This window comes from Trachurus japonicus, chromosome 15, assembly GCF_045865225.1.
Source record: "Trachurus japonicus isolate A0001 chromosome 15, Traja_1.0".
In the NCBI taxonomy this organism is placed as follows: domain Eukaryota; kingdom Metazoa; phylum Chordata; class Actinopteri; order Carangiformes; family Carangidae; genus Trachurus; species Trachurus japonicus.
Genome location: NC_140921.1, coordinates 27,602,178 through 27,626,271, shown reverse-complemented (window position 1 = coordinate 27,626,271; position 24,094 = coordinate 27,602,178). Strand labels below are relative to the sequence as shown.

General features: G+C 41.3%; 2 protein-coding genes across 2 annotated transcripts in view; one reads left to right on the top strand and one right to left on the bottom strand.

The window, feature by feature from the left end:
• LOC146973858 (core histone macro-H2A.2-like) overlaps positions 1-24,094 on the top strand; it is a 248,522-nt gene that overhangs the window by 115,052 nt on the left and 109,376 nt on the right. The gene's annotated exons all lie outside the window — the stretch shown is intronic.
• gbf1 (golgi brefeldin A resistant guanine nucleotide exchange factor 1) overlaps positions 1-24,094 on the bottom strand; it is a 126,459-nt gene that overhangs the window by 96,806 nt on the left and 5,559 nt on the right. Inside the window, 1 exon segment of the mRNA XM_085800839.1 lies at positions 23,873-23,939. Coding sequence (XP_085656965.1) covers positions 23,873-23,939 — 67 coding nt within the window.

The following is a 24,094-nucleotide window of genomic DNA, read 5'->3' as shown; positions in this document are numbered from 1 at the left end:
ACTTTAATAGTTACTAATTCTTCAATTTTTATAATAATTAACACTAGAGACTGCAGTTTCAGGCAAAGATCCTGAATCCTGCCTGCCTGCCAGCGTCGTGCATATTGTAATCCCTCACCAGCTTCCCACTCAGGAAATGGTATAGAAATTAATTACCGGCTAGTAATGGTGATATGATGCAACCGGGATCATGGTGATACATAACCACCATCATTCTCATAACATCAAGACACTGATTCAAATCAGATGTTGAATTCTAAAAGTGTGTCACTTCTCCAGAGTGAGGTCCCTCCTGAACTACTGCTGAACCACATCTCAGGACTATTACTGTCACAGGCAGCTGTACAGTGGCTGCTGGTGTTTTAACTGCTGGTGAGGCTGGTTAAGGAGTTCTATAGAGCAGTAAATCAACAGCTAAGCCCAGAGGTTAAAAGCCAGGGGCCGTGTGCAGGATGAAGAGATAGATGATCGAAGTCTAGAAAAGGCGTTCGATTTAGGACAGAACGATGAAAACACTGTTACACCTCTCAAAAGCTCTAAAGTTTGGATGTGTATGTAGTTGAATGTGATATCTGATTGATTCCACACAGGTCAGTGGTATTAACACAGGGGGGAACTACGGTGTTTGTGAAAAGAATAAAGCAGGAGTCAGTGGAGAGCTTGGGCATCCTTGCCTCAGTGTATTAAAACTTCTGTGTTATTACTTGGTAATTAATTGGTTCTGATAATTAAAGGTCCAGTGTGTAATAATTGGCAAGGTTGTCTGAATATCATGAATATATTTGTATAAGTGTATAATCACTATAAAATAAAATTTGTTTGGTTTTCGTAGCCTTATAATTCTTCTTTTGTATATAGCAAGGGTCTTGCTTTAGAGAGTGTCGCCATCTTCTCCAGAACTGCAGTCACATGGTGACATACAGTACATCACTGTGCATTGAGGCTCCATGCTAAGTGACATTAATGTCACGGTTGTGTTGAATTATATATAACAACTTGAGGTGACAATGATAAAGTTGTCGGTTTTTGTTTGGCACTTGACCCTAAGTGCAAGTCTGATTCCTGGCTTTAGTCAAAAGTTAAGCTAAACATTGAGTTTGATGTTCAGTTCCTAGTTTGTTGATCGTTTAATTATTTACTCATTTATTACTTTCTCAACCAGTCAGAGATAACTTAAAGAAATACCCAACAATATGCATCTTAGGCCACGTCCAGGCTATGCAGTCCATCCACACCCACAGTTTTAGCGCCATATCAAAAACAATCTCCATCCAGACCAGTGATGTTGCTAGGTACGAGTCCTAAAATCTCAAAGGACAACTCGTGTTTAAAATCACAGTAACTAGCTAAAGAAAGCTTGTTGTCAGTTAGTCTCGCTCGCCAGACCCTCCTCCAAAGAAGAAGGAGAGTCTGGCTGGTCCGCCTATGATTCTGCGATCAGAGAAAAAAACACTCCGGCCGTTTGGAATTCTTTCAACCAGTCACAATCGTTGTGATCGGCGCCGTAGCAACGCCGTAGCAACGCCGTAGCAATGGTGCGCTTGCAAAATATTGCCGGTTGGAAACTGGATTTCGGTCCGCGGTGTAACGACGGTCGTCATCCGTTGACAGATATTTATCCTTTTGTTCGGTTAAACAGCGGTTGGCAACCGCTGACGGATATTTCTTTCTCTGTTCAGTTCAAGACACGGATGTATAATAGATCCATGGTTCGGTTCCTGTTGTTGTTTGTTGATGTTTCCCTTTGCCGGGCGGACTGTAAGCTGCAGCACGGAGGCGGGACTTCCGCCGGGTGGCTCGTTCCGACCAATCAGAGGCTAATCGCAGCAACGCACTTCCGTCAGACTAGTTGTCAGTAGACCAGACAAGCGCTGTTTGCATCTACTCAGTGCAGACGTGATCCCCTGTACACAGTATTGCAACATGCTAGTTTAGCCGCTACCAAAACAACCAGCCAGTCACCGCGGATTTCATTTCAACAATTAAAGATACAAATTTCATAGTAAATAAACCCACGTTTCCACTGCTCGATGCTGTTCTCATTTGTGTCGACAATGTTTTAACGTTTAGGGGACGTGCTGTAATGAAATAGATAAAACATACTCTGGTGGCGGTGATGAAAAATACATTGAATGGTGGTCAGGTCACCATTTTGTTGAGCTCAGATGGCGTCTGCGCAAACATCCCGCTTCAGACGATATCCCGTTTTTTTTTTTAATTGGGGACCCATTGAATTTCCCAGGGACCCACTCAAAGCACCACCTGTGGGTCCCGGGGACTCACTACATTGAAAACCTATCACTGCCAGACTATCACACTTGAAAACCCCATACAAACCACTAGCTATGTGAGAGCCAGTGTAAACAGGAAGCACACTGTACTCCGCACTTGATTTGTCACACAAAATACTATGAGTGAGGAACAGGAAAGACAGCTGCAGTGGTAAAATGTAGAATTTAACTGGACAACAGCTGCTAGCAAAGACAACAAGGTCAGGAACACTTGTAATCCATTATGCATATTACTTTCAGCATTAGTAGCTGGGGCAGATGAGATCCAATCAGGGAGTGACCACGGGTGTTTCTACCTCATTGTTTACAAAGGTGTCTGTTTTCACTTGACAACAACACGACCAAAGAGTGGTAAAGCTAAAACGGTGCCTGCAGTGATTCTGGAAATCTGCTGGTGTTTAAAAACACTAAAATGTGGCGATGTACAAAAGCGATTTGTTTTAAAAAGGGGGGAAAAGTGTCAGACCTCATGCCGTCTCTGAGCCGTGGTGTTTGGATGTCTTCACACATCACTCCAGGAGATTAATCGGCTATCCGTTTTCTCCCGCTCCAATCTCTAGTCATTTCTATTGGCGTTTAAAAATCTAATATTAGGGGGCCGCATCATTCAGGGCACAGCTCATCAGGATCATCAGTCATACACAGATACCACTTGTATTCAGACATGTTGCTCACCTTATACATGCACAGCTTTGACAGCAAATCCTCTGTGTGTGTTTAATAAATCGTAGATAGGTGTGATGGCTTAGTCTCAAGTCGCCTAATTATGAGCCACCGCATTAAGAGGGATTAATACTAATCTAGGCTGTTTCAGTTTACCCTGGGCTGAAGGGGTGGGTGGTCTGAGGGAACAACAGAGCGCTGTGTGTTTCCCTGGCCAGCAGATAGTCAGCCTCTTTCTATAGACGGCGCATTACGTACATTAATGAGTTGGTCATATTTTTGTCACTGAGAAAGATCTATCTACAGGACTAGTGTTGCTTTCCTCAATGAAAATTATGACGAAATATCGTCGTCAACTAAAGCCTGGTACACACAAAGATTTTATAAATCTCAACTGATTTTTTTATCTGTGAGAGACCCCACACATGAAGATAAAAAACCTTTGATTGAACAGTTTTGATCGTATTGTGTGTGGTGTGCTCCGATATTCCAAATACAGCACACCACACACATAAAGATTTGTCTCATGACACGCCAGAAATCTTGCGTGATCAAACGTGATCTGATGTACTATGTTGATTGTAGCCATGGAGACGTTAGCCACACTGGTTTGTTAGGCTATGTGTCCTTCAGTCAGCTCGCTTCTTTATTGGTTACATTCAATTTCATGTCACATTCCGCGGAGACGGTGACTCGGGATTGTCGGGTTCCCCCACACGCAAACCGACTTTTGATCCAAACGGTGATGATTGTCGGGGCCGACCGTTTTCCGAGCCGACTGTCGGGAGAACTTCACTCGTAACACACCACACACCACAGGAGACTCTCATAAGAGCCTAAGATAATCGGGCGATTTTTGTCCTTGGTCAGAGGGGGGAAAATTGGGGCAAAATCAGACAGATTATCTTTATGTGTGTGGTAGGCTTAACCTTTATCACGAGACAAAAACGAGACGAGATGCAATGTAAAGTGGTAATGTATTGTACCTGTACCAATCTGAGCGTAACCCTGAAAGCAGCTGATGTAAGTTTTCCCCTCCTGGAGCTTCAGCTATTGCTGTGTTTACAAAATGTTTAACACCCTATGGGAAGCGTTATTTCTAAATCCAAAACTAGAATTAAGACAAGTGTTGCTTTCCATGGCTGGTGAGCAAGAGATTGAAGTTTGATGCTGAATCTGTAGCATTTCATCTAGATTCTTAAATAAACAACACTGTTCATGCTGTGCAGCTGTTCAGTGCTATGTGGTAATCATAAAACGTACATATGGCACCTTTAAGTTCTTCATATGCTTCAGATGAATTTGTGTTGTCCAAACACATCTAATTTTACCAAATGTCCACTCTTGAAGTTGTGGTGAAATCTCTGCCATCACAGACGGGCGAAGTGAGGATAATAGCCTGTAAGAATGTCTGCTTTAAGGTTTTTTCTCTTTAAACACTCTGAAACAACATGTTAATCCAACACTGCAGGGCTACAAAATAAATGCCCTGGTTCAAAACCATTACAGTATTCTGACATGGCTGCATGAAGTGGCCATGTTCCATCTGATCCTGCATCAGAAAGGATTGTTAAGTCGTTGTACTGACGAGCACTTCACTGAAGCACACTGAGGAAAAAAAACAGTGTTCACTCATTAGACAAAAGAATTACTAAACTGATTACATTTCAAATTTTAAAAACTTCTATTAAACCACCAAAGTGTTTTTAAAATCTCTTGTAAGAGCATTTTTTCAAAACAATCAAGCAGGCCTTAGTATCATGTACTGTAGAAGCTGTGTGTGCAAGAGCTCGCCCTCTCTATGGCAACACACAGTGACTTTCAAACAACAGAGGCCTACAGGGGACATTTGTTACCGCTGATGCCACACAGGCTCCAGGGCGGGGAAACATTAAAGCCGATCAGGTTTATTCCCAGCGGGGCAGTGAATTGCTGCGCTCAGAGTGGTTGAAGACGTCCTGCGCTGGCTTAGCAGACCGAGGCGACAACTGTCAGAAATGACTCCCCTGTTGGCCGACATGTCTGCCATACGAGAAACAGCTTCAAGGGAACTCATGAGCAACAGGACTGGATTTAAAGAGGAGGGCAGAGCCAGGGGATCGCCCCCGACATTCACACCACACAGGCCCACTTTACCTATTTGTTGTCAGGCAAAAACTAACCCTAACACTGCAAGCTACAGACAGACATTAAGGGTGACCAACAGTTTTGCTCACAAAAAGTGAAAAATGGACTTTAGTTTTGGAGTTTTATTTATTATTATTTTTTATATAAGCTGTTTTGTATTGATGTAAACTACTTTTAATAGTTACATTGGTACGATCGGTAGCGATCATTATCGGCCCAAGTCCGATAATGAAATTTTTGGCCGCATACTATAAAGCCAATTATTTTAGACAGCATTGCCTTGATTGGGTTCATTTTCAGTCTGTTCGCCCCCTAAGTTGATTTAAAACAATAATAAATGTTGAAATTTGAAGAGTCACAACTGTTTTTGTTGTGATTACAGTAGTGATGTCAGTTATATTACTTTAAATCAGAAGTTAGTGTTAAAGCGACTGTACAGACTTTTCATTTAGTGTTGATTTTGGCGGGCCCTGTGGACGAAAGTGGTGGTGTTTTGCCAGAATGAAGACTGCATTTCCCACTGTTGTGAAGACGTTTGTCTGGCCGGCGCGTGTAGATTTGTTTTGGAAACGTCGGAAAGAAGACGGGACCAGAGACTTTTGCGTATCCAGTTAAAAGCTCCGTACCGGGGCTTTAACTTTATCTTTATCTACATCTTTGCCTTTCCTAACCTCAGGTGTGTATATAAACTGTTATGGGTTATCAGCATCAGCATCAGTTAGGAGAAGCAGTTACCGGTATCAGTGGGGGAAAAAAGGTTATCGTGTATTCCGAGTTACATTATACAACAGACCATCTAGCTCAATCTTGTGTGGCATAATGATGATTAAATTACATTTTATTTGTAGAATTACAATTCTAATCAGAGTGGAAAATCACTTAAGAAGCATCTCTTCTCTTCTGCCTCTGTGAGATGCAGGTTTGTTGGTTGGACTGGAGAAGGCGGCCGAGTGGTGGAGAAGGAGAAAAATGGGAGCCACTTCACTGCTGTTCATTTGGCAGCTCACTTCCACTGATGTATAAAGTGCACTTCCCTAGGGCTTGCTGTTTGTCATAAACCATCTCTCAGCACATTATTTAACCAAACTTGAGAGTCAGAAAGACCAAAAAAAAAAAAAAAAAGGAATACAAACATAATTTACCAAAGGCGTGTTGGAGTCTTACACTGAGGCTGTTTGCCAGGAGTGCAGTAATTCTAAACCATGCTGCAGTAAAGTGGCTCCTCAAAAGATACTGTGTGGTAATGTCAGACAGCTGAGCAAGTGGGACTGAATCCAGGGAGTGCATTATCTTTATGAATTCATTCTAGATTTTGTACTGAAAGCGAAGGTGTTTGTAAACACGTTGTCCCGTGGCTCTGCTCTCGGAAACTCCTCGTCCCGTTTAACGTCCGCCGGCGTTATCGCTCAAGAGAAAAGAGAAACGAGGTGTCATCATCACTACACGCACCATCTTTTCACAATCGGACATTACACTGCACAACATCTCAACATCTGGAAAAGCAAAAGAGTAGACATCTTTTTAAAAAAAGAAAAAAAAGAAAAGGGTTAGTGAACATAATCTACATGAAAACTAGGAGTATATGGTTTACAGTTACACACACTCCAAACCACCAAATAGTGGGCCTCACGTTCTTCAATGACCTACACTACAAAAAAGTGGAAAGGTGCCAGTGTCAATACAATATTTTTTTTGAAAGCTATTGGGGTCAGAAGCACGCGCATGCCTGCACTGGTTTGCAAAATTAAAAAATCATGACATGTACAACACAGAGCCGACGGACGCGCTCCGGCTCCAAAACTTTCCTGTTATTTTTCGCTGCTGTAAACTCTGTTTCCAACATGTAGACAAATTCTTTCCCATAAAGTTGGTTTTTCTGCAGTGCAATGTGTCTCCCAGTCACCAAACTCGTTCTGCACACGCAAGGCTGCGCCTATCCAATCCGACTGGCATCACAGCCATGGAATGCTGAAGTCCACATTTTTCCCATTCAGCAAGGAAAAACGGCCTTTCAAAGCCAATCAGCTAGAAATGTTGCTTTGTTTTTATTTTCGACTGAACTTCCTGGAACCTATTATGGAGCTGTCAGGGATGTATATTTAGCTATGGCAACACAGGGCCTCCTCGCCCCCTTGCGCCACTGGTCATGTCACCTCTGATAAACAGAAAAACAATTGGTTATCCCTTTTGTCACCTTTAAAGAAGATGGCATGGGTGTGTGGGTGTAAGTGACTGTGTGACTGAACGCATTTTCTCTGTAAACAACAGTAGAGAGCTGTAGGATAAACGTATATACCACATAAACATCATATTCACACCTTTAGTTAAGCCGTCTTCACAGAGGACAGGAAAAAAACTACACACACACTACACTGTGATTTTAAAAAAATACAAGAAATCTATTCAGTTGTTTTATACACAGAAATACTCTCAACACCCTGTTTCAACAAAACCAATATAAAAAGATGATTATTATTCTGTAAGGTTGTAATAAATAGACAAGCTGAATTCACCAGCACTTAAATTTGCAAGTAGAGCAACATTTGTTGAGCTGTTAAAAAAAAAAAAAAGCTGTAAAAGACTGAAATTTCATTAGATGTGCAGTTTGTTTGTTTTTTCACCACCAATCCAAAGAAAAAAAAAAAACAGGCCCCAAAAAGCAGTTTGAGCTCAGTGGTGACAGGGAAACTCTCACTGCAAAACAAGCAATACATTTTAGATCATGTGAAAAAAATACTTCCTCTCAGACTCTTTACCCAAAAACTGTGGGTAAAACTTTTTCGTCAGCTTTACTGCCTGCAGGTCTGATCAGGATGCTAATCAATGTTAACCCAATGACTAATGACAAACCAAGATTAACTTGATGAAAACATTGTAGCCACTCAGTTAAATGATCCTGTTATTTAATATTGGGTAACTGATGAACCCATTTCAGCTATGAGCTATCATCAGCGTTAAGATGCGGTGGTTATTATTGCTTGATCATCTGAGAATGAACCAGCCAGTGACTGCATGTGCACCTGATCCAGCTTCCTTCAACATTAACTTGCCTGTTTGGTGGCTTTGTTAGCTCCTTTCAAGCCAGATCTGTGCTCAGCTATGAATATCCGCTCTGCAACACAACTGTACAAACACATGTGCAGTGATACAGGATCTGAGTCAGAACCTACAATATGAACTTGTGTCTATCTATTTGGGTCCGAAACGTTACAGTTTAGGAACAGTTACGGAGCTTCTGAAAAATAAACTGTGCCAAAAGCATAAGAACACAGCTTTTATTGCAGTGTGTCATTTCATTTTTAATGCTAGATTTTCTATTAACATTTTGTAGTTTCACTGTTTATTTCACACCAGACCACAGCAACCAAACAGAACAAACTACAGACACCAACATACCAATACAACAACAGTTAGAAAACAACAACACCTGGTGTGAAAAGGGGATGGATTGCATTAAGGTGATCTAAAGTACTGGATCAGACTCAGGGAATCAAAAATACAATCTAAGTAAAAAACAAAACAAACAAACTGAGAAAAAAAAGTAAATAATTAAATCAGTATCAGAAACAATATGAAATCCCTTTTTAAACATTTGTATTTGATCCAATTAATATAACATCCATTCTGTCCATGTGCATACCGGTATATAACTATTTTAAAGCCTTTTATACAAGTGGACAGTCAAAACAAAGTTATGCCACGACTGGTGAGCAGATTTCATGTCAAGATCATGGTATCCATATAGATTACCAGAATGATTACAGTTAGTCTTATAGAGAACATGAATGAATCTACCCAACAGTCATTAAGATACTTCTTCTGACAGTGAAGATCACACCTCACTGGTCCAGGCCAACAGGCCAACAGGCCCTCTGTTTTGGCCTTGTTGCAGCGTACGACACTTTTCCTCATCAAAATAGATTTGGTCTGTCGTACTTGAGTTAATCAGAAAGCTGTTCTAATCAGCTGTAAAGATAGTTTAAATACAGTCACAGGTAAAAGCCTTATCTAAAAATTACAGCTGCTCTCTAATAGTCGATCAAATGAGATCAATAAGAGATTCATGAGGTCTGACCTTAAAATGTATTTACATTGTTCAGTTCAGGCTAAAGTTAGCCACCAAGCGTAGCCGCTTAATTCTAACATTATCCTTGCTGGTTGTTGCACGTTCATGAACAAGAGGCTCATATACACTATTAACAGTATTACAGATGTGTATTTCTCTGAAGCAGCTCAGTTATAGAGTTCTCAACAGGTCTGAAAATTTTGCCTGAGCAGCCGAGGTGTAAAGCCCAGATCCGACGCTGCCCGTCTCACTAGCATTAAATCTGGACCTGGACCAGACCGAAAAAGGAGAGAAAAAAAAGTGCCTGGCTTGATGTATCATTATTGTGTTCTAATACAGGCACACAATAATAATAGTGATGATGACATGATGGTAAAATTTATTTTCTACTCTACCAAAAATAACGACCTGATGAAACTTGAATGAAATACCAAATGGGGCCGGACGTACAGCAGGTCTGAGAACAGTGTAGAAGCTGAACTACTGTAACTTCTCCTGTTAGCAGTCAATCATCACCAAAATCAACAGTGCAGAGTACAATACAACCAGTAAGAAGATGTGTTAAAAAAATAAATAAAAAAGGAAGCCTGAGGCCAGAACCAGCAGGTTTGGTCGTTATTTCAACATTTTGCTAAGTTAGCATATTGCCATAACCCATATAGTCTTAGGAGTAGGTTCAATACCTTTAATTGTCGGTGCAAGCTGTTTTTAGATCAGCGGGGCAGAGACGCACACAAGCTGCTCAGCTAACACAACGGGGGCGCACGGTATTTCTACGTTTCCCTCATCAAACTAAATACACAATCCAACAACTCCAAAATGCTCTTGTGGACAAGTTGTGACCTGCACATTCACCACACTTTACATTACGACACTTGATGCAAATACTCTGCTGAGCAGCCGTGTCTGGGATGTAGTTCCGGCTACGCATATGCCTCGAAAGCAATATATTATTATCATCTCATAGCGTGGTGAATGTGCAGGTCACAACTTGTCCACGAGAGCGTTTTGGAGTTGTTGGATTGTGTATTTGATGAGTGTGATGAGGGAAATGTGGAAATACAGCGCGCCTCTGCCCCGTTGATCTAAAAACAGCTTGCACCGACAATTAAAGGTAATGAACCTACTCCTAAAACTATCCACCTTTTTCCGAACGTCAAAAACGTAAGCCTATTTTGCCGGTTTTGCTCTTCTGGTGGAATTTTATGTTCACGTTTCCATGGTTTCGGTAGTCGCGGTAAATGCATGGATTTTTTTTTTTTTCTTTTCAATGAAAATCTGTAAAACGCATGGATCATCACACCAGCTTTTAACAGTGGATATCACACAAATTGACATCCGTGTTAAAAGCCAGCGTTAATAGATCCATGTTTTTACCGCAACTATGACAACGACTGAAAACCATGGAAACGTAAACGTACAATTCCACCAAACCGGCAAAACCGTCTTCCGGTTTTGACCATAGATGACGTTCGGAAACTTGTGGATAGGGATGGCATTTTGGCAATGGCAATAGGCCAATTTGCCAAAATGTTGAAATATCCCTTTAATAATCTACATAATAATCAACATAACTGAAAATGTAACTAAATTAATTCAATATTTTAAACACGCACCATCTAGTTGACTAATGACTTGAACTGATGACCTCACACCAACTAGAACAGTCTTTGTTGGGGGGGGGCAGCACTCTGTCTCCTAATGACACACTGAGCCCCCATAAGAAAAGGTAGGGGTGTTCTCTAAGAGACATACAGTATAAAGTCCAGACCAATGCATCTGTGGTGTTGAGTTTAGAGGAATCTGTGCTTTGAGCCCTGGATTAGTTTGACCTATACTTGACTCCAACAGTAACAACAGTGCCACTAGTTCACAAGTTCATTCTCCCCCTGACCTCTGTGTCTGAGCCCCACCGTGCCTCCCCCACACCAACCACACACCACCTCAAGTCTACTCAAACACCAGAAGACGGCACCCCCCGTCACCCCCGGCAACCGGGCACACACCGAGTCTCTCTAGGTCATAAATTTAGTAACGTTTCAACGCTCATAACCTGCACAGCTCCGGCCAGTTCAGCAGGAATTTTTACAGTTTAAAACCAAGATAGACGGATCTGCATAGCTGGGATGGCTGCTGGCTGCTTTGTGCATACAGACACTGGTCAGACTTGGAAGAGCGAGAGCACAGAGGGGGGTTACACTTCTTATAAAGGATTATGAATTACAATGGACAGATATGTGCCAGTGGAGTTCCCTACATTATTACCGAACCTTTGAGGAATATTCAAAGTGCAGAGGGAAAGAAGTACTCTACTTGTTGGTGTTTGTCCTTTGCTTACACATTTGATTATTTGACTCGTTTTTTGTAGTTTTTTATGTTTCTTGTTAGTTTTTCATTTTTTTATCATATGTTTGTCACTATGGTGTATCACATTATATGAAAATAAAATCACAAAAAAAAGAAGATTTCTAGAGTTCAGAAATGAATTCTAGCTTTCCATACAGTTTGTGGTTAGTAGTGTAAAACTGACTGAGACTGGTGATTTGAATCTTACTTCATACTTCAGAAATAGACAGTGACAAACAGATGCATCGTCATGTTGCAACTGTGATTCCACATTAGTGATATTGATGAAAAAAAAAGATGCACAATGCATTAGAGAATTTAGAATGTAATATAATATAAAAATGAAAAGAAAAGCAATAAACACTGTAAATGCAGAGACGCTGCTTGATACCGAACAATAAGTGAAAAAAAACAATTCAAATTTTAACAACAGCTCTTTTGACCTAGGTTCTTCGCAGCCCGTATGAATAAATCCTCGTCTTAGCCGCGTCTCTTGTGGGGAGTGAACATGCTTCTACATATCAGCAGGTCTATTTTGCTTTTAGAGCAATCAACACCTTCTTGTTGTCCCAGGTGTTTAGCGTGTCTGGCGGTCAGCTGTGCGGGGGCCGGCCGACCTGCTCAGCTCGCTCCCCTGTCAGCGGGACGGCTTTTGTCAAAATTTGTTATCAGCGGCGTTGATCCCGCTCTATTTATGAAGGGGGTGCGTCAACAAGTTTAAAGCGCTCCTCCTGCATGTGTCACCTCTTTTTGACTCAATATTTGCGCTATGAAATGTGACCAGCTGTTTAATCACCCCCCCCCCACCCCCCAACCCCTCCAACCCCATTTGCCCACCAAGCATGCCTGTTCTCCTCTCGCCGTGCCCCCCTCCCTCCCCCCTAACCCATCCACAAGAAATTTTTAGACCTATGTCACCTTACAGCAGACACTCATCTCAACCCGCCCAGCTGCAGCCCAGAAATAGGGAAGCTTTTTCTAATTCTGAACCTGGGTGTCCACTCAGAGGTGAGAGCCTTGTGATTCTGAGTGGACACCCAGCAGGAGAGTTTGTGTAGAGTTTGTCTAGTAATTACACACTGAAATGAAATCAAGTATCACCCTGTCCATATTCACCGGATAAGACTGTTGAGTTTATCTCCCAAAAAGCGGAAGGGGAATACTGTATGTCCTCAAATAGAGACCTTGGTCTTCATTTACTCTACTGCCCGGAGTACCAGGCCCTTATTGGAGGCAGGCTTTTATTAAAGAGAGGCCTTTATTGTGAATTCCCTCTGTTTTATACGTTTATTTCCTAATATTTTAAGATGAAGCCTCCTTAATTTATATTTTCTTTCCATTTGCTCCATTTGTCCCAGGCAGTGGATTTTTAGTTTGCTCCGGCCTGTATTGGGGGCTGGCCTTTATTTCTTTGTGTATACAACACCCCCGGGCGTTATAGGAGATGTGGTTCTTAAAGGTCCAATGTGTAATAATTGACAAGGTTTATTGGCAAAATCTGAATATACTACCCATGAATATATTTGTATGCGTATAATCGCTATAAAATAAAATTTGTTTGGTTTTCGTAGCCTTATAATTCTTCTTTTATATGGGTCTTGTTTTAGAGAGTGTCGCCATCTTGCGCCATCATGTTTGCACGGCAGCCTGAACGGAAAATCCAGCCAGAGGATGTTTCAAGAGTTTCACGTTCATAAATAAACCAACAAAGAAGAAGGCGGAAGTAAAGAAGGAGGAGTCATATCGTAAAATGGCTTAGATCTTCACCTCATCGCTCCATGCTCCTGAAATACTCCCACTCGTGATAAACAAGTCTTTTTGTCCTCGGAGGCCACCGTCACTTTGCCAATGGGAGGGGTGAGTGCGAGCAAGCGAGTGAGCACTGCAATCTAGAATCTGAACGATAGGTGTGACGGTTTTCCTACCATTTTACACACTGGACCTTTAATATAATACTACAAGTTTATTGTATTTAGTTATCAGTGAAATACAGTATTTGAAAAGCTTTTATAATAACGAAAACTATAACAGTTTGTTGCCTTGAACCACAAAAACATTAGCTAGTTGAATTACATTTCTGCCAGTGAAAGAAAAAGCATTAATAACATAAATACTGTATTTAACCAAAATCAGGTCCCTGGTAATGTGTTGAGCTGGGCAAAAACCAAAAGAGCCTATGTATCCTATAATAATATTTAGTTATCATTTTAAATGTGGTCATTTAAATATAGTGGAATGGACCATATTGTGTTGTATCACAACATGAACCTCCCCACAGTCGACCAACACATCATTATAATCATGACAAATCATTATAATCAAGAACATTAGTAGGAAACACACTAACACGACGTTCCGAGAGGATAAAGTGGAGGTCGGTAAAAACCACAATGTGCAACGATAAATGATTCAACTTTAAGTCCTTGCTTGCGATAAAACAAAAACAAACAAAAAAAAGCAGTGCTCACTGATCTGAGACCAACAAGAAAATAAATTCTGTCCAGTACAAGTGCAGCATGTTTGTATCTGTGAGATTCCCAGCTTGAGACCGATGTGTGATGCTATGCTTAGCTAATTGGATATGTGTATTACAATGTCCGTGGTCACAGCACCCTTATGGGGCATGAAATAACAAGCAGCTGTGTGTGTCAAGAGACTTCATGTGTGTGCTCAGTCAGTTTGCTCAGTGTGTGTGTGTGTGTGTGTGTGTGTGGGAAGAGGAGGGAGGAAGAGGAGGGGGGGGGGGGCTGCTGAGAGGTTTATTAACCCAGTCCATCAAGGCATTGTGGGATTCACACTGAGACACCAAAGGCTTAAGGATGTGAGCGCCACACAAGCAAGACAGTCAAGACAGTGCCTCTCCAAAATACTAATATGGGCCCTTATTTTCTACCACAACAACCTTCCTACATCCACCCCCCCCACCCCACAACCCCCAACCCCAAAGCCAGTACCTCTACACCAGTGCTGCTTCCACTGTTAGTGCTGGGGCGGACCCAGCTTTACTGTCCTACTGAAGAGATTACAACAACGGCCTCCATTCTTAATGCAGACTTTCCATTGTGATTCGCTCTATAGAACAATGTATGGTTATGATAATGATCAACGGGGCAGCAGGAGGGTGTGCTGCTGGGATATATTCGGTATCCCTTTGCCCCATATAACTGTCAATATGGAATTACAGGGCTCTGTCAAAGGTGCAGCAGATTCAAAGACCCTTTTTTAGTCGCTCCACAAACATATTTTACAACCTCCAGCTTGGCAGCATTGCAGAAATCAGAATAGTGGTGGTGGTGGTGGTGGGGTGCCATTAACTGGCCATGACTTATGCACTGTCCACATAATACAAATCCCTCAAGTCAAACAGCAGCTCTGACATTAGCATGCTTGGCCCCTTTTTTTATGACGAGTTGTTTTCCACCAATAAACTGTTAAGCTAACCTCTCCGCAGCGCCCCGCAAGTGTTAAGACAAAGCAGTGCAGTGTTGTTAAACAGATTATATGAAAGCTAAAAATATCCAGAGAAGAGAAGCAGTGATCCAAAACACATCAAAAATGGACTTAGTGTAGCAAGTAGCGAACAGTGCAGTGATTAAAGCCTTTTTACATGTAAACTAAAACTGTGGAGCTGAACTGACAATTAATCAATTTATTAATGTGGAAATTATATTGAAAAATATATATAAACACTAACAAAGGTGGCAAGACACAGGTTATCTCGATATGTAAAACAGAACAATTACAGGTAAGGTAAGAAATCACAATGTAATAGATACTTGTTCATGTTTAGGTTTGCTCTTGTGAGTGCTGACAAAAAACTGATGTTCCAACACAGCATCTCTTTTGTGTGCGATGTGTTTATCAGACATGTTCATATCTCAAATTTGAATGATCATACACCAGGTGACTCCTGTAGCAGCCAGCTGGAATGTGTTCCAGTAGCTGCAGCAGTCCGTCCAACCGCAGCGTTTGCTCTGTTTCTGCGGGACAGGTGGGTGACATCAGTTGTTTTTTAGTGTTGTTAGCTACTGTTTGTGACAGCTAACCCTGACTGGTTAGTTAGAAAAGAAGGCTCTGGTGTCATATTATTGTTAAATGACTTGCATTTAACAATAATACTTTGTAGTATGTGTGATGTTAGCTACAGTAGAGTGTCTCTGTCTGTGGCTCTAGAAACCGTTCCGTCCTCTCCTCATGTTAGCCTTGCTGCAGCAGCTGTAGTCTGGCCATTTGTTCTAAATCGTGTCTGTACAACACCTAGATCTAAAAACACAACATTGTTACCACAGCGTCGGTGCTTTGGCAGTACGCGTCTGAGAATTTGGAAAGGGGCGGAGCCTCTAAAGGAGCCCTCCTCCCCTGGAAACATACTACTGTCCATCCATATGTACATTAAAATTCAGATTTTCACAGATCTTTCTCAGTCCTATACTGTCTAATTCCATAAACATAATAAAACTGGAGGGAGAGAGATACTGATTAAGAAGTCAACGTATAATAACTTAAAGTATAACATAAAATAACAGAAATGATACTTATACAAGATAATTTGGTTGGTTTTGGTTTTGTACTACCTTCCGGTTGGTGTTTGTCCTTTACATGTTTTTTTGTGTGCTTAGTTTTGTATGTTTTTTATTAGTTTTCCTTTTTTTTTTTTAAATCATGTATGTCACATTATAAGTTGCCAAAAAAAAAAAGCTTTTAGCTCTTCCTATGTCCACATAGCTAAATGTGCTAATAACTGAGAGCGTTTCAAAAGTACAGTAAGCTCTGCATGAGCTGTTCATGATCACAATCAAGGTTAAGTTTCAAATTCATCCAGGAATGTTGGAAGCTTTTCTTTTCTTTTCTTTCTTTTAGTCCTATCCCCCACCTCCTCCCTTGGGGGTTTATGGGGGTCCAGTTTGTTTTGCGCACATCTTTCCCCTCTCTTTCTATCCCTCCATCTAACCCTCAGTTTCCTCCATGCCTGAGCCCAAACCACCGCCCCCACCCAGACACCCCGGGCGGCATGATTAATAGCCTTCTACTGGGACTCTCTATCCACTCAGCACATTGTTGAGAGGCTTTGAGACAGGACAACAGTTGCATCCCCTCTTCACACTGGGCCTAAGCCTTCCTGTCAGTCCCCGGTTAGGGTGCTGTTAACTGGCCAGATTTACAGCTACTAACCAGCACTAGGTGGCAGCCTGTCTGGGAGGGGAAGCCGCTACAATTAATCATAGTTCTTTTGATGGGTACTTTTTCAACTGGTAGACCAAAGGCTTGTCATTCTGCAGCACCTGTATAAACCATGGAGCAGCTCAGACAAAACAAGCCATCTGTGAGCTCGGGCTGAGAACTTCTGAGATTTTATGGACAAAATAATATTGTGTGTAATGAACTGATTAATTTGAATAAGTTTACATGTACTGTACGTTACAACAGAGACTAAAATGATACTCACAGTATGAGTTTTACTGCTGAGTAAGAACAGATCTGTACGCTCCCTATTTCATTTCTTCTCCGTTACATATTCAGGCTTTTCACATATGAACATGCAGGCGGTCAAGCAGCAGCAGGACGGTCAGCGACAGGACACACTCCCAATTAGATTCAAGCATCATAACCTATAGTAACATCATCTGAACTGACCATGGCTGCAGTTTCATTTCAGATCAATAAAGTGTAAAAAACAAAAGAAAAGTTTAGTTTTCTTTTTGATTCCAGATCAAAATAAGTGAAGTTCATTGCAAAGAAAAAACCTGCTGGGTTGGCACTTGTTGCTAAAGAAAGTTGATATGTAGACAAACTAAAATGAAATTAAATTCCCTAATCAATCTGTAAAGAAAAAACTCATTACATTGACACTTATTTGTATATATGAGGAGACCAAACTACATATTATAGCAATTGTAATATTTTATATGATATGATATGAAATGATAATTTGCTGTAGCTATGCTACAATTCCTTTTAAATGAATCTTACACACACATATTGCAGGATTCACTGATCCAAGAGCGATATCCCGCTAATGTCAATGCCTGACAAAAAATTAATTGAAGTGACAGGTCTGCCCACTCAGTTTATCGTCTTCTGACCATGTCATAAAAATAACACTGACAGCGGGACGGAGAATCTGACCTGCAGTCTCATACTTAAAGCTACGGGACACCAGGGGCACGCGGCAGACATGTAAAGAATTGCCATGAGGCAGATTCTCCTTGCTCAGAATGCCATCATGAGTAAACATATTTGCATAAGTGGCTGAGCGACATGAATTATGGTTGCTCTTCCTCGGCAGTTGCCAGCTGCCTCCTGCCGGTTCAATTGGGAGTGATATATGTGTGAAGATCAGATGGCAGGGAAGAGGAAGGGGTTCGGCGGGAGAAGGAAGGAGGGTTGAAAAAAAAAAAAAAGTCACGATTGGTTCCCAATGGTTCGGGCTGCGACCCCCCCGGAGGCCCAGGAGCGTCTGCCTGAAGACAACACACACACACACACACACACTTGACCTTGGACTGAGGCTAAGAGGGACAGCATGTGTGCATTCTGACTTGATGACCGACATGGATACAATGTGATGAATTAATGAGGTAGCCAGTAGCACATGGATTAACCTACGTGAAAATAAAAAGGAAAAGCATAGTGACACTGACAATGACTACATTTCATTTCAACTGATGAAATCAATACACAGGGCACTGGATGGATGAATGATCCATTTTCAGCCGAAGACTACATAATTAAAAACATATTACCTCTGTCTTAATTCTACTATCCCATGTCAAATTAGCCCTTTTGTGTTTTGCTTTTGGCAAACTGGAATAATTATTTTTAAAAGGTCTGCTGGAGAGCAATCAGATCATCCTCTACAATGTTCATGCTGTAAATCCACTGCCATGCCCCCCTGATATCTACCTCTGGTGCTGTGCTGGTGATTCGGGTCAATTAGAGGTGTGCTTGTGAATTTCGTTAGTGTTTGGATGAAAAGGAGAAAGCTGTCAGTCAAAAGGCCACTCTGGCTTTGTATCCGAGGGGCTGCATGGGGCTCTAAACCTGTATTTGTATGAATAAAAATGAAGGGATTTAGGAGCAGACTTGTCAAAAAAAAAAAAAAAAAAAAAAGATCTGCCCTTTGCTGCAGCAGAGGGGGGTTGATGGGAAGAAGAGCATGGGCGGGGAAGACTTGAAGATTTGAGAAGCCGGGGCTCAGTGACTTCTGCATAAAAAAAGGTACGACTGGAGAGAAAAAAAAAGGTGAGCAGGAGGTAAAATAAAATGTATGTCAGACTCAAAGGCTTCAGTGCTTCCTCTTCATGTCTGAGGTGTAGTCCAGCAATAGAATAAATCCACAGAATTATTCAACAGCAGACTCAGACAGATTTGTCTGATGACAATCCTTTATAGGAGAGGACACACTGTCAATGTCATGAGGACTCAATCTGCAGCTCAGAGCGCTGCCTCAGATGTTAGGACAGCAAATACAGTAGGAACCCTTATACAGCAATGGGAGTGTGTGCAGCAACGATATAAAAAGAGACCATTTCTCATCAGTGTTCAGTGTGGCGCTTCGATTAGATTCAACACAATCCACATCGGCACTCGTGTCATTACAAGGTCTACTGCTGTTTAGCCAAGTGCTCAACGATACAGCCACTGTCATATCACAAAGTCACAATCGTTGTTTGATAATTATTGCTCAGAATGGTTCAAAATGTTAAGATGGAAATAATGACCACACTAAAATAGAACTGTGAAACATTAAAAAGGGTTTTAGAGGTTTAAAGTAGCAGTGTGTATTAGCAAGAATCTAGCAATTCAATACGTATTGGTACATACTGTATATTGAACGATATATTGTGATACTATAAGCATTTTCTGTGTGTTGTTGCCGTGTTAAATGTAATACGGACTGTGAAAACAAATTTGCACTAGGGGACGATAAAGAATGATTTTGAATCTGAATCTAAAGACAATATATTGTGATTCTTTTTCCTTTTTTTAAAAATCAATAAAATGTTTTTGAATAGCGGTATAGTATTGCATAACAAAATATTGCAATATTTCAGTATATCGATATTTTCTCATACCCCTTGTTTAAAGATTCCCATATTTTGATAAAACATTTCCTCCAGCACTGAGCTGATGATAATCCATGTACCATAATGTTCTATACGCTTCAGATCAACAGCAAACACCATAATGCCTTGCTACCCAGTAAACACTTACAGACAGATGCTCGGCACAAAAGTGTAGTAAAGAGTCTATTATACGGGTCGAATGAGGTTAGAAATGGGGCATTAAATGTCAATGCTCAATCCAAGCAGCCACATTTTAGAGGAAAGGTTCCGGCTTCCTGGGACAGATTCGCCTACATGACTGAGCAAGATGGAGCTGAGGCATCCCAACACATGGTCCATGGTTGCACTTCTTCAACTGTGCTCTCATTGTTCAGGAGGACCTTACATTTTCCAGAAGTTGAAGGAAACATTTTTTTCCTGCTTTCAAAAAAAGAGAGGCAACACTTCCTTTCCCAGAACAATTTATCTCTCTGCTTGACAAGACGCCCAGCTATATTTACCCAACTAAAATTTCAGATGATATACTTCCAGCTACACTTCTCTGGAGCTCTATGGCATATGGTCCTGTCAATCAAACGGGTTACAGCGGCGCTACGCTGCCAGAGCGCTGAAACCCTCGGCCAAACGGAGGGAGCGACAGAGGAGGATGGGAAAATAAGAAATAGGAGAGACGGACAAAGGCTGAGAAACCTTATGGGGACTAATTCTTATTTCCTTGGCTGGATGGCTGCTGCTGTTAGAGGAAACGGGGATACACACCAGAGTAAATGAAATTACTGTGCTTTCATTAAGCCGACAGCTGGGCCGCTAAAAACTCTCAAAGCAGCAGCTCAGCGCAGCCCACCCACACCATTACCTTACCAAAATATTGCTGTGTTTCCTGAGACGCGGCTAGAGAGATCCATTAGGTTGTGATGTTGCTGGAAAATCAAAACAAATTGATCAGTCTGTCAAGCACAAGATTCGGCTCTTCTGTGGTTATTTGAGCTCTATTTTGTCTCTCTTCAGTGAGTGGAAGTAACATTTGAGCGGCTGTGTGCATGGGGGACACGGGCTTAAAGACGCAACCCAGCCTGAAAAGATTCTTGGCATGGATTCATTATTTCATGCAAATGCCTTTAAAAAGCTGAAACATCACCTCATTTCCATTTTGGTCAACTACAATACCTGTACTGGAATCAGTCCAGCAGTGGTGACAGGAACAGGGCTGAAGGGCTAAAGGTATCGATAGGGCACATAATTTGACTGAAATGCTGATTTCGGGTGGAAGAGGAACTGGAAACAGTTTAAAACTCAAGCATTCATATTTTGTTGATACTCGAAGTACTTATGCAGTGTTATGTTGCATAGTGCAGTTTTTGTTCTTATACGCCAACATTACCGATACACTTCCAGCGTTTGAGCTAAGCTAATTACGGGCGATACGGGCTCTATCTCCCTTGTTACTGCACGCACAGTCGAAAGGATGGTGTCTTTCTGCTGGTCATGGACTCGGGAGTGAGGCAAGACACTGAAAAAAAAATGTTGGCGTATCCCTTTAAGTTATGGAGGAAAAGTGTTGTTTGTTAGCTCAATGCATTTAAAATAATTTGTATTTATACACTCTTTTTGGTGGTACAATACGAGTAAAAGATTTTTAAAAAAGTTTTCCCGAAAATTTAAACAGAAAAAAATGAATTTCCAAAAATTAAAACTGAAAAAAACAGAATTTGGGGGGGGGGGGGGAACCCAGATTTTACAGGGCCCTATAAAGGGAAACAGTTACTGGGAGAGAGCAGGGTTAACCAGTTCGGTGGATTCCTCCTCAGCCAGCAGTGCCTGTCCATCTTTGTGGCGGAGGCATTCTCCGGAGGAAGACAGCAGCGGTGGGGGCCGGGCCTTGGTGGAGCTCCATGTGTTGCATCTTTCCCACTGCTTACAACTTATACAACTGTAGCGTGGGGCAGTGGGAGCTGCCAGCACTGTCATTGCAAAGGCATGACAACATTCAGGATTGTCCTCAGAGACAGCTTGGGTCTCTCAGGAAGAGGAGGGAGGCGTCAGACAAGCGCCACTGCAACACACACTCACTCACTAATGATCAGTGACGACACTCACACAGCACGTTTACATGACGCCTGAAAATAAAAAAACGAATAAAAAAAAATTTAAAAAATGAATTATGGCCTTAAAGGGATAGTTCAACATTTTGGCCTATTGCCATAATCCCTAAAGTCAAAGGTTCATTACCTTTAATTGTCGGAGCAAGCTGGTTTTAGATCAGCGGAGCAGAGATGTAAGATGCTTGCGAAAAGGTACTTTCGATTTTCCCTCAAAACTCATCAAATACTCAATCCAACAACGGCAAAATGTTCTCATGAAGAAGTTATGACCTGCACATTCGCCACGCTATGAAATAATAATGTATAAGAAGCAAATACTCGGAACTACTTGCTTTTGAAATAACTCAATCTAAAAACAGCTTGCACTGACAATTAAAGGTAATGAACCTACTCCTAAAACTATAGCAGGGTTTCCCGCAGCGCTTTTCTGTTAAGGCGGCCGCCTTAACAACAAAGAGCTGCCGCCTAAACTAACGTCTTAAAAAAAAAAAATGTAGCGATATTCGCTGACATGTTTCTGTCAACTAACCAATTTTCCCCGTCGTATTCAGGGCAGAATTCCGATGAGACGCCAATGTGGAGCTATGAGCATAGCTACACTAAGCTGTGCATGTTTCAATCCCTCATCCAAACTAAAAAGTTTTACAAATGTTCAATTAGCATCATGGACTAAGCTATAAGTTAAACACCAGAGGACTGCTGTGGGCACATTATGGAAGCCAAATGATGGAGAACTCAATCATTTAGAAGAACCAATTGGATGCATTTGCAGCAAAAACAAAAGCTCCATGTAAAAGTCGGAAATAAAACCCTCCCCTTTGAAAAAGTGTCTTCATATAAACAATGACAGATGTTAACAATGTGCTCTGACTCCCCTGATGAACACTGTACCATAAGCCTGCTATTAACCACATAGTGTACTCCTGTTCTTCTTCCTGTCTGTTACTATTTCCAAAATCACCTTGGCTACAGGACTGGGTCAATCTGTGGTTTATCAGCTGATTTTCTAAAGACACACACCTCGGGATGGGCATACTGTACTATTATACTTACTGTTATGGTATTTCAGAGCCACTCTAATCTGTTCTTTTTGCAATTTTGCAAGAGGAAAAAACTAATTAAAACTGTGCTTGATTGATCACCCCTTACTTTTCATCATTATATTTCCAGAAATAACTTGTTTCTGCAACATACACAAGACTTAACCACACTTTCGCTCTCTCTGCCACAGTTACTAAGAGCAGAGTGTGTGTGTCTGTGTGTGTTTGCCGCCCCACCCCCCTCACACAGGCCGGGTCTGGATTGGCAGCAGCAAAAATTCATAATTCTAGGTCTTAATCAGAGTTGGTGATATAAAATGTGTGAGAGAACTTTTTGGTCACAGTAATAAATTGGAAATCTATAAATACATTAATAATTTATACAATAATACTGAGAGCAACAGTGATAATGCTTACTAATACTCCGATCTTGTGAATACCACGTTATGCATATCTGAGCAAAAACCATGCCATGACCATCACCTATCTCTATCCCCTGCAGCATGGAGCATGGAACAGTACTTTGCATGTCCCGCAACAAATGTGGGGATGTCACCGAGGACGACCTGTTTGTAAGAAATATGAACGCAGCATGGCAACCAAAGGAAACCAAGCCAAAGAAAACATGTCAAACTCAAGAACACCCTGCAACAACAGGTTAAATATGATGGGTATATGTACTCATACTGTCGCCTTAGAACTACAGGCTCATTCTGATGAATGAGGAGGATTTCATGCACTCATCAATGACTCCAAACAATTCAAACATAACATCATTTGTTGTCATGCCAACACACTGCAGGAGTAAAATCAGTAGCAGCCCGATTAAATTAATGAACGTGTAAGGGTACAAATAAGAAAGATAAATAAACTAATAATTTAATGGTTGTGAACTTTAACATAAGGCCTGGGCTGGGTTTTAGTATTATTACTCTTACTAGGTACAGACACCCTACTGCACATGACTGACTAAATATCCACAGCGCTAATTCCCTTGAGTTTATTAAAGTCATGTGTTGAGAAGTGGACTGTGTGTGAGTGATGAAAAATGACAGATTTATGAAGAGATGCAGGTTCTTTCATACCTGACTGACTGAAGTGAGTGAAGTGTGTTTTGTTGAGTTCTGAGTTCTGTCAGTCAAACAGGTTGTTACACACTGGTCCCACATACCTTTGATGTTGTTGAGGATTTCCTTGAGTTGGCTGAAGCTGTTGAGTAATGGGTCCTGTTCTTCATCCTGGGTTATGAAAAAAAAAACATTACAAAACAATAAAAACAAGTGCAACAAGTGTATTCAGCCTAAAAAAGAGACAGAAACTTTATTTATCCACTGGGGGAAATTCATCTCTTTTCAAACAAAGCTAAAAAAAAATACATCTTACAATCCCGGCC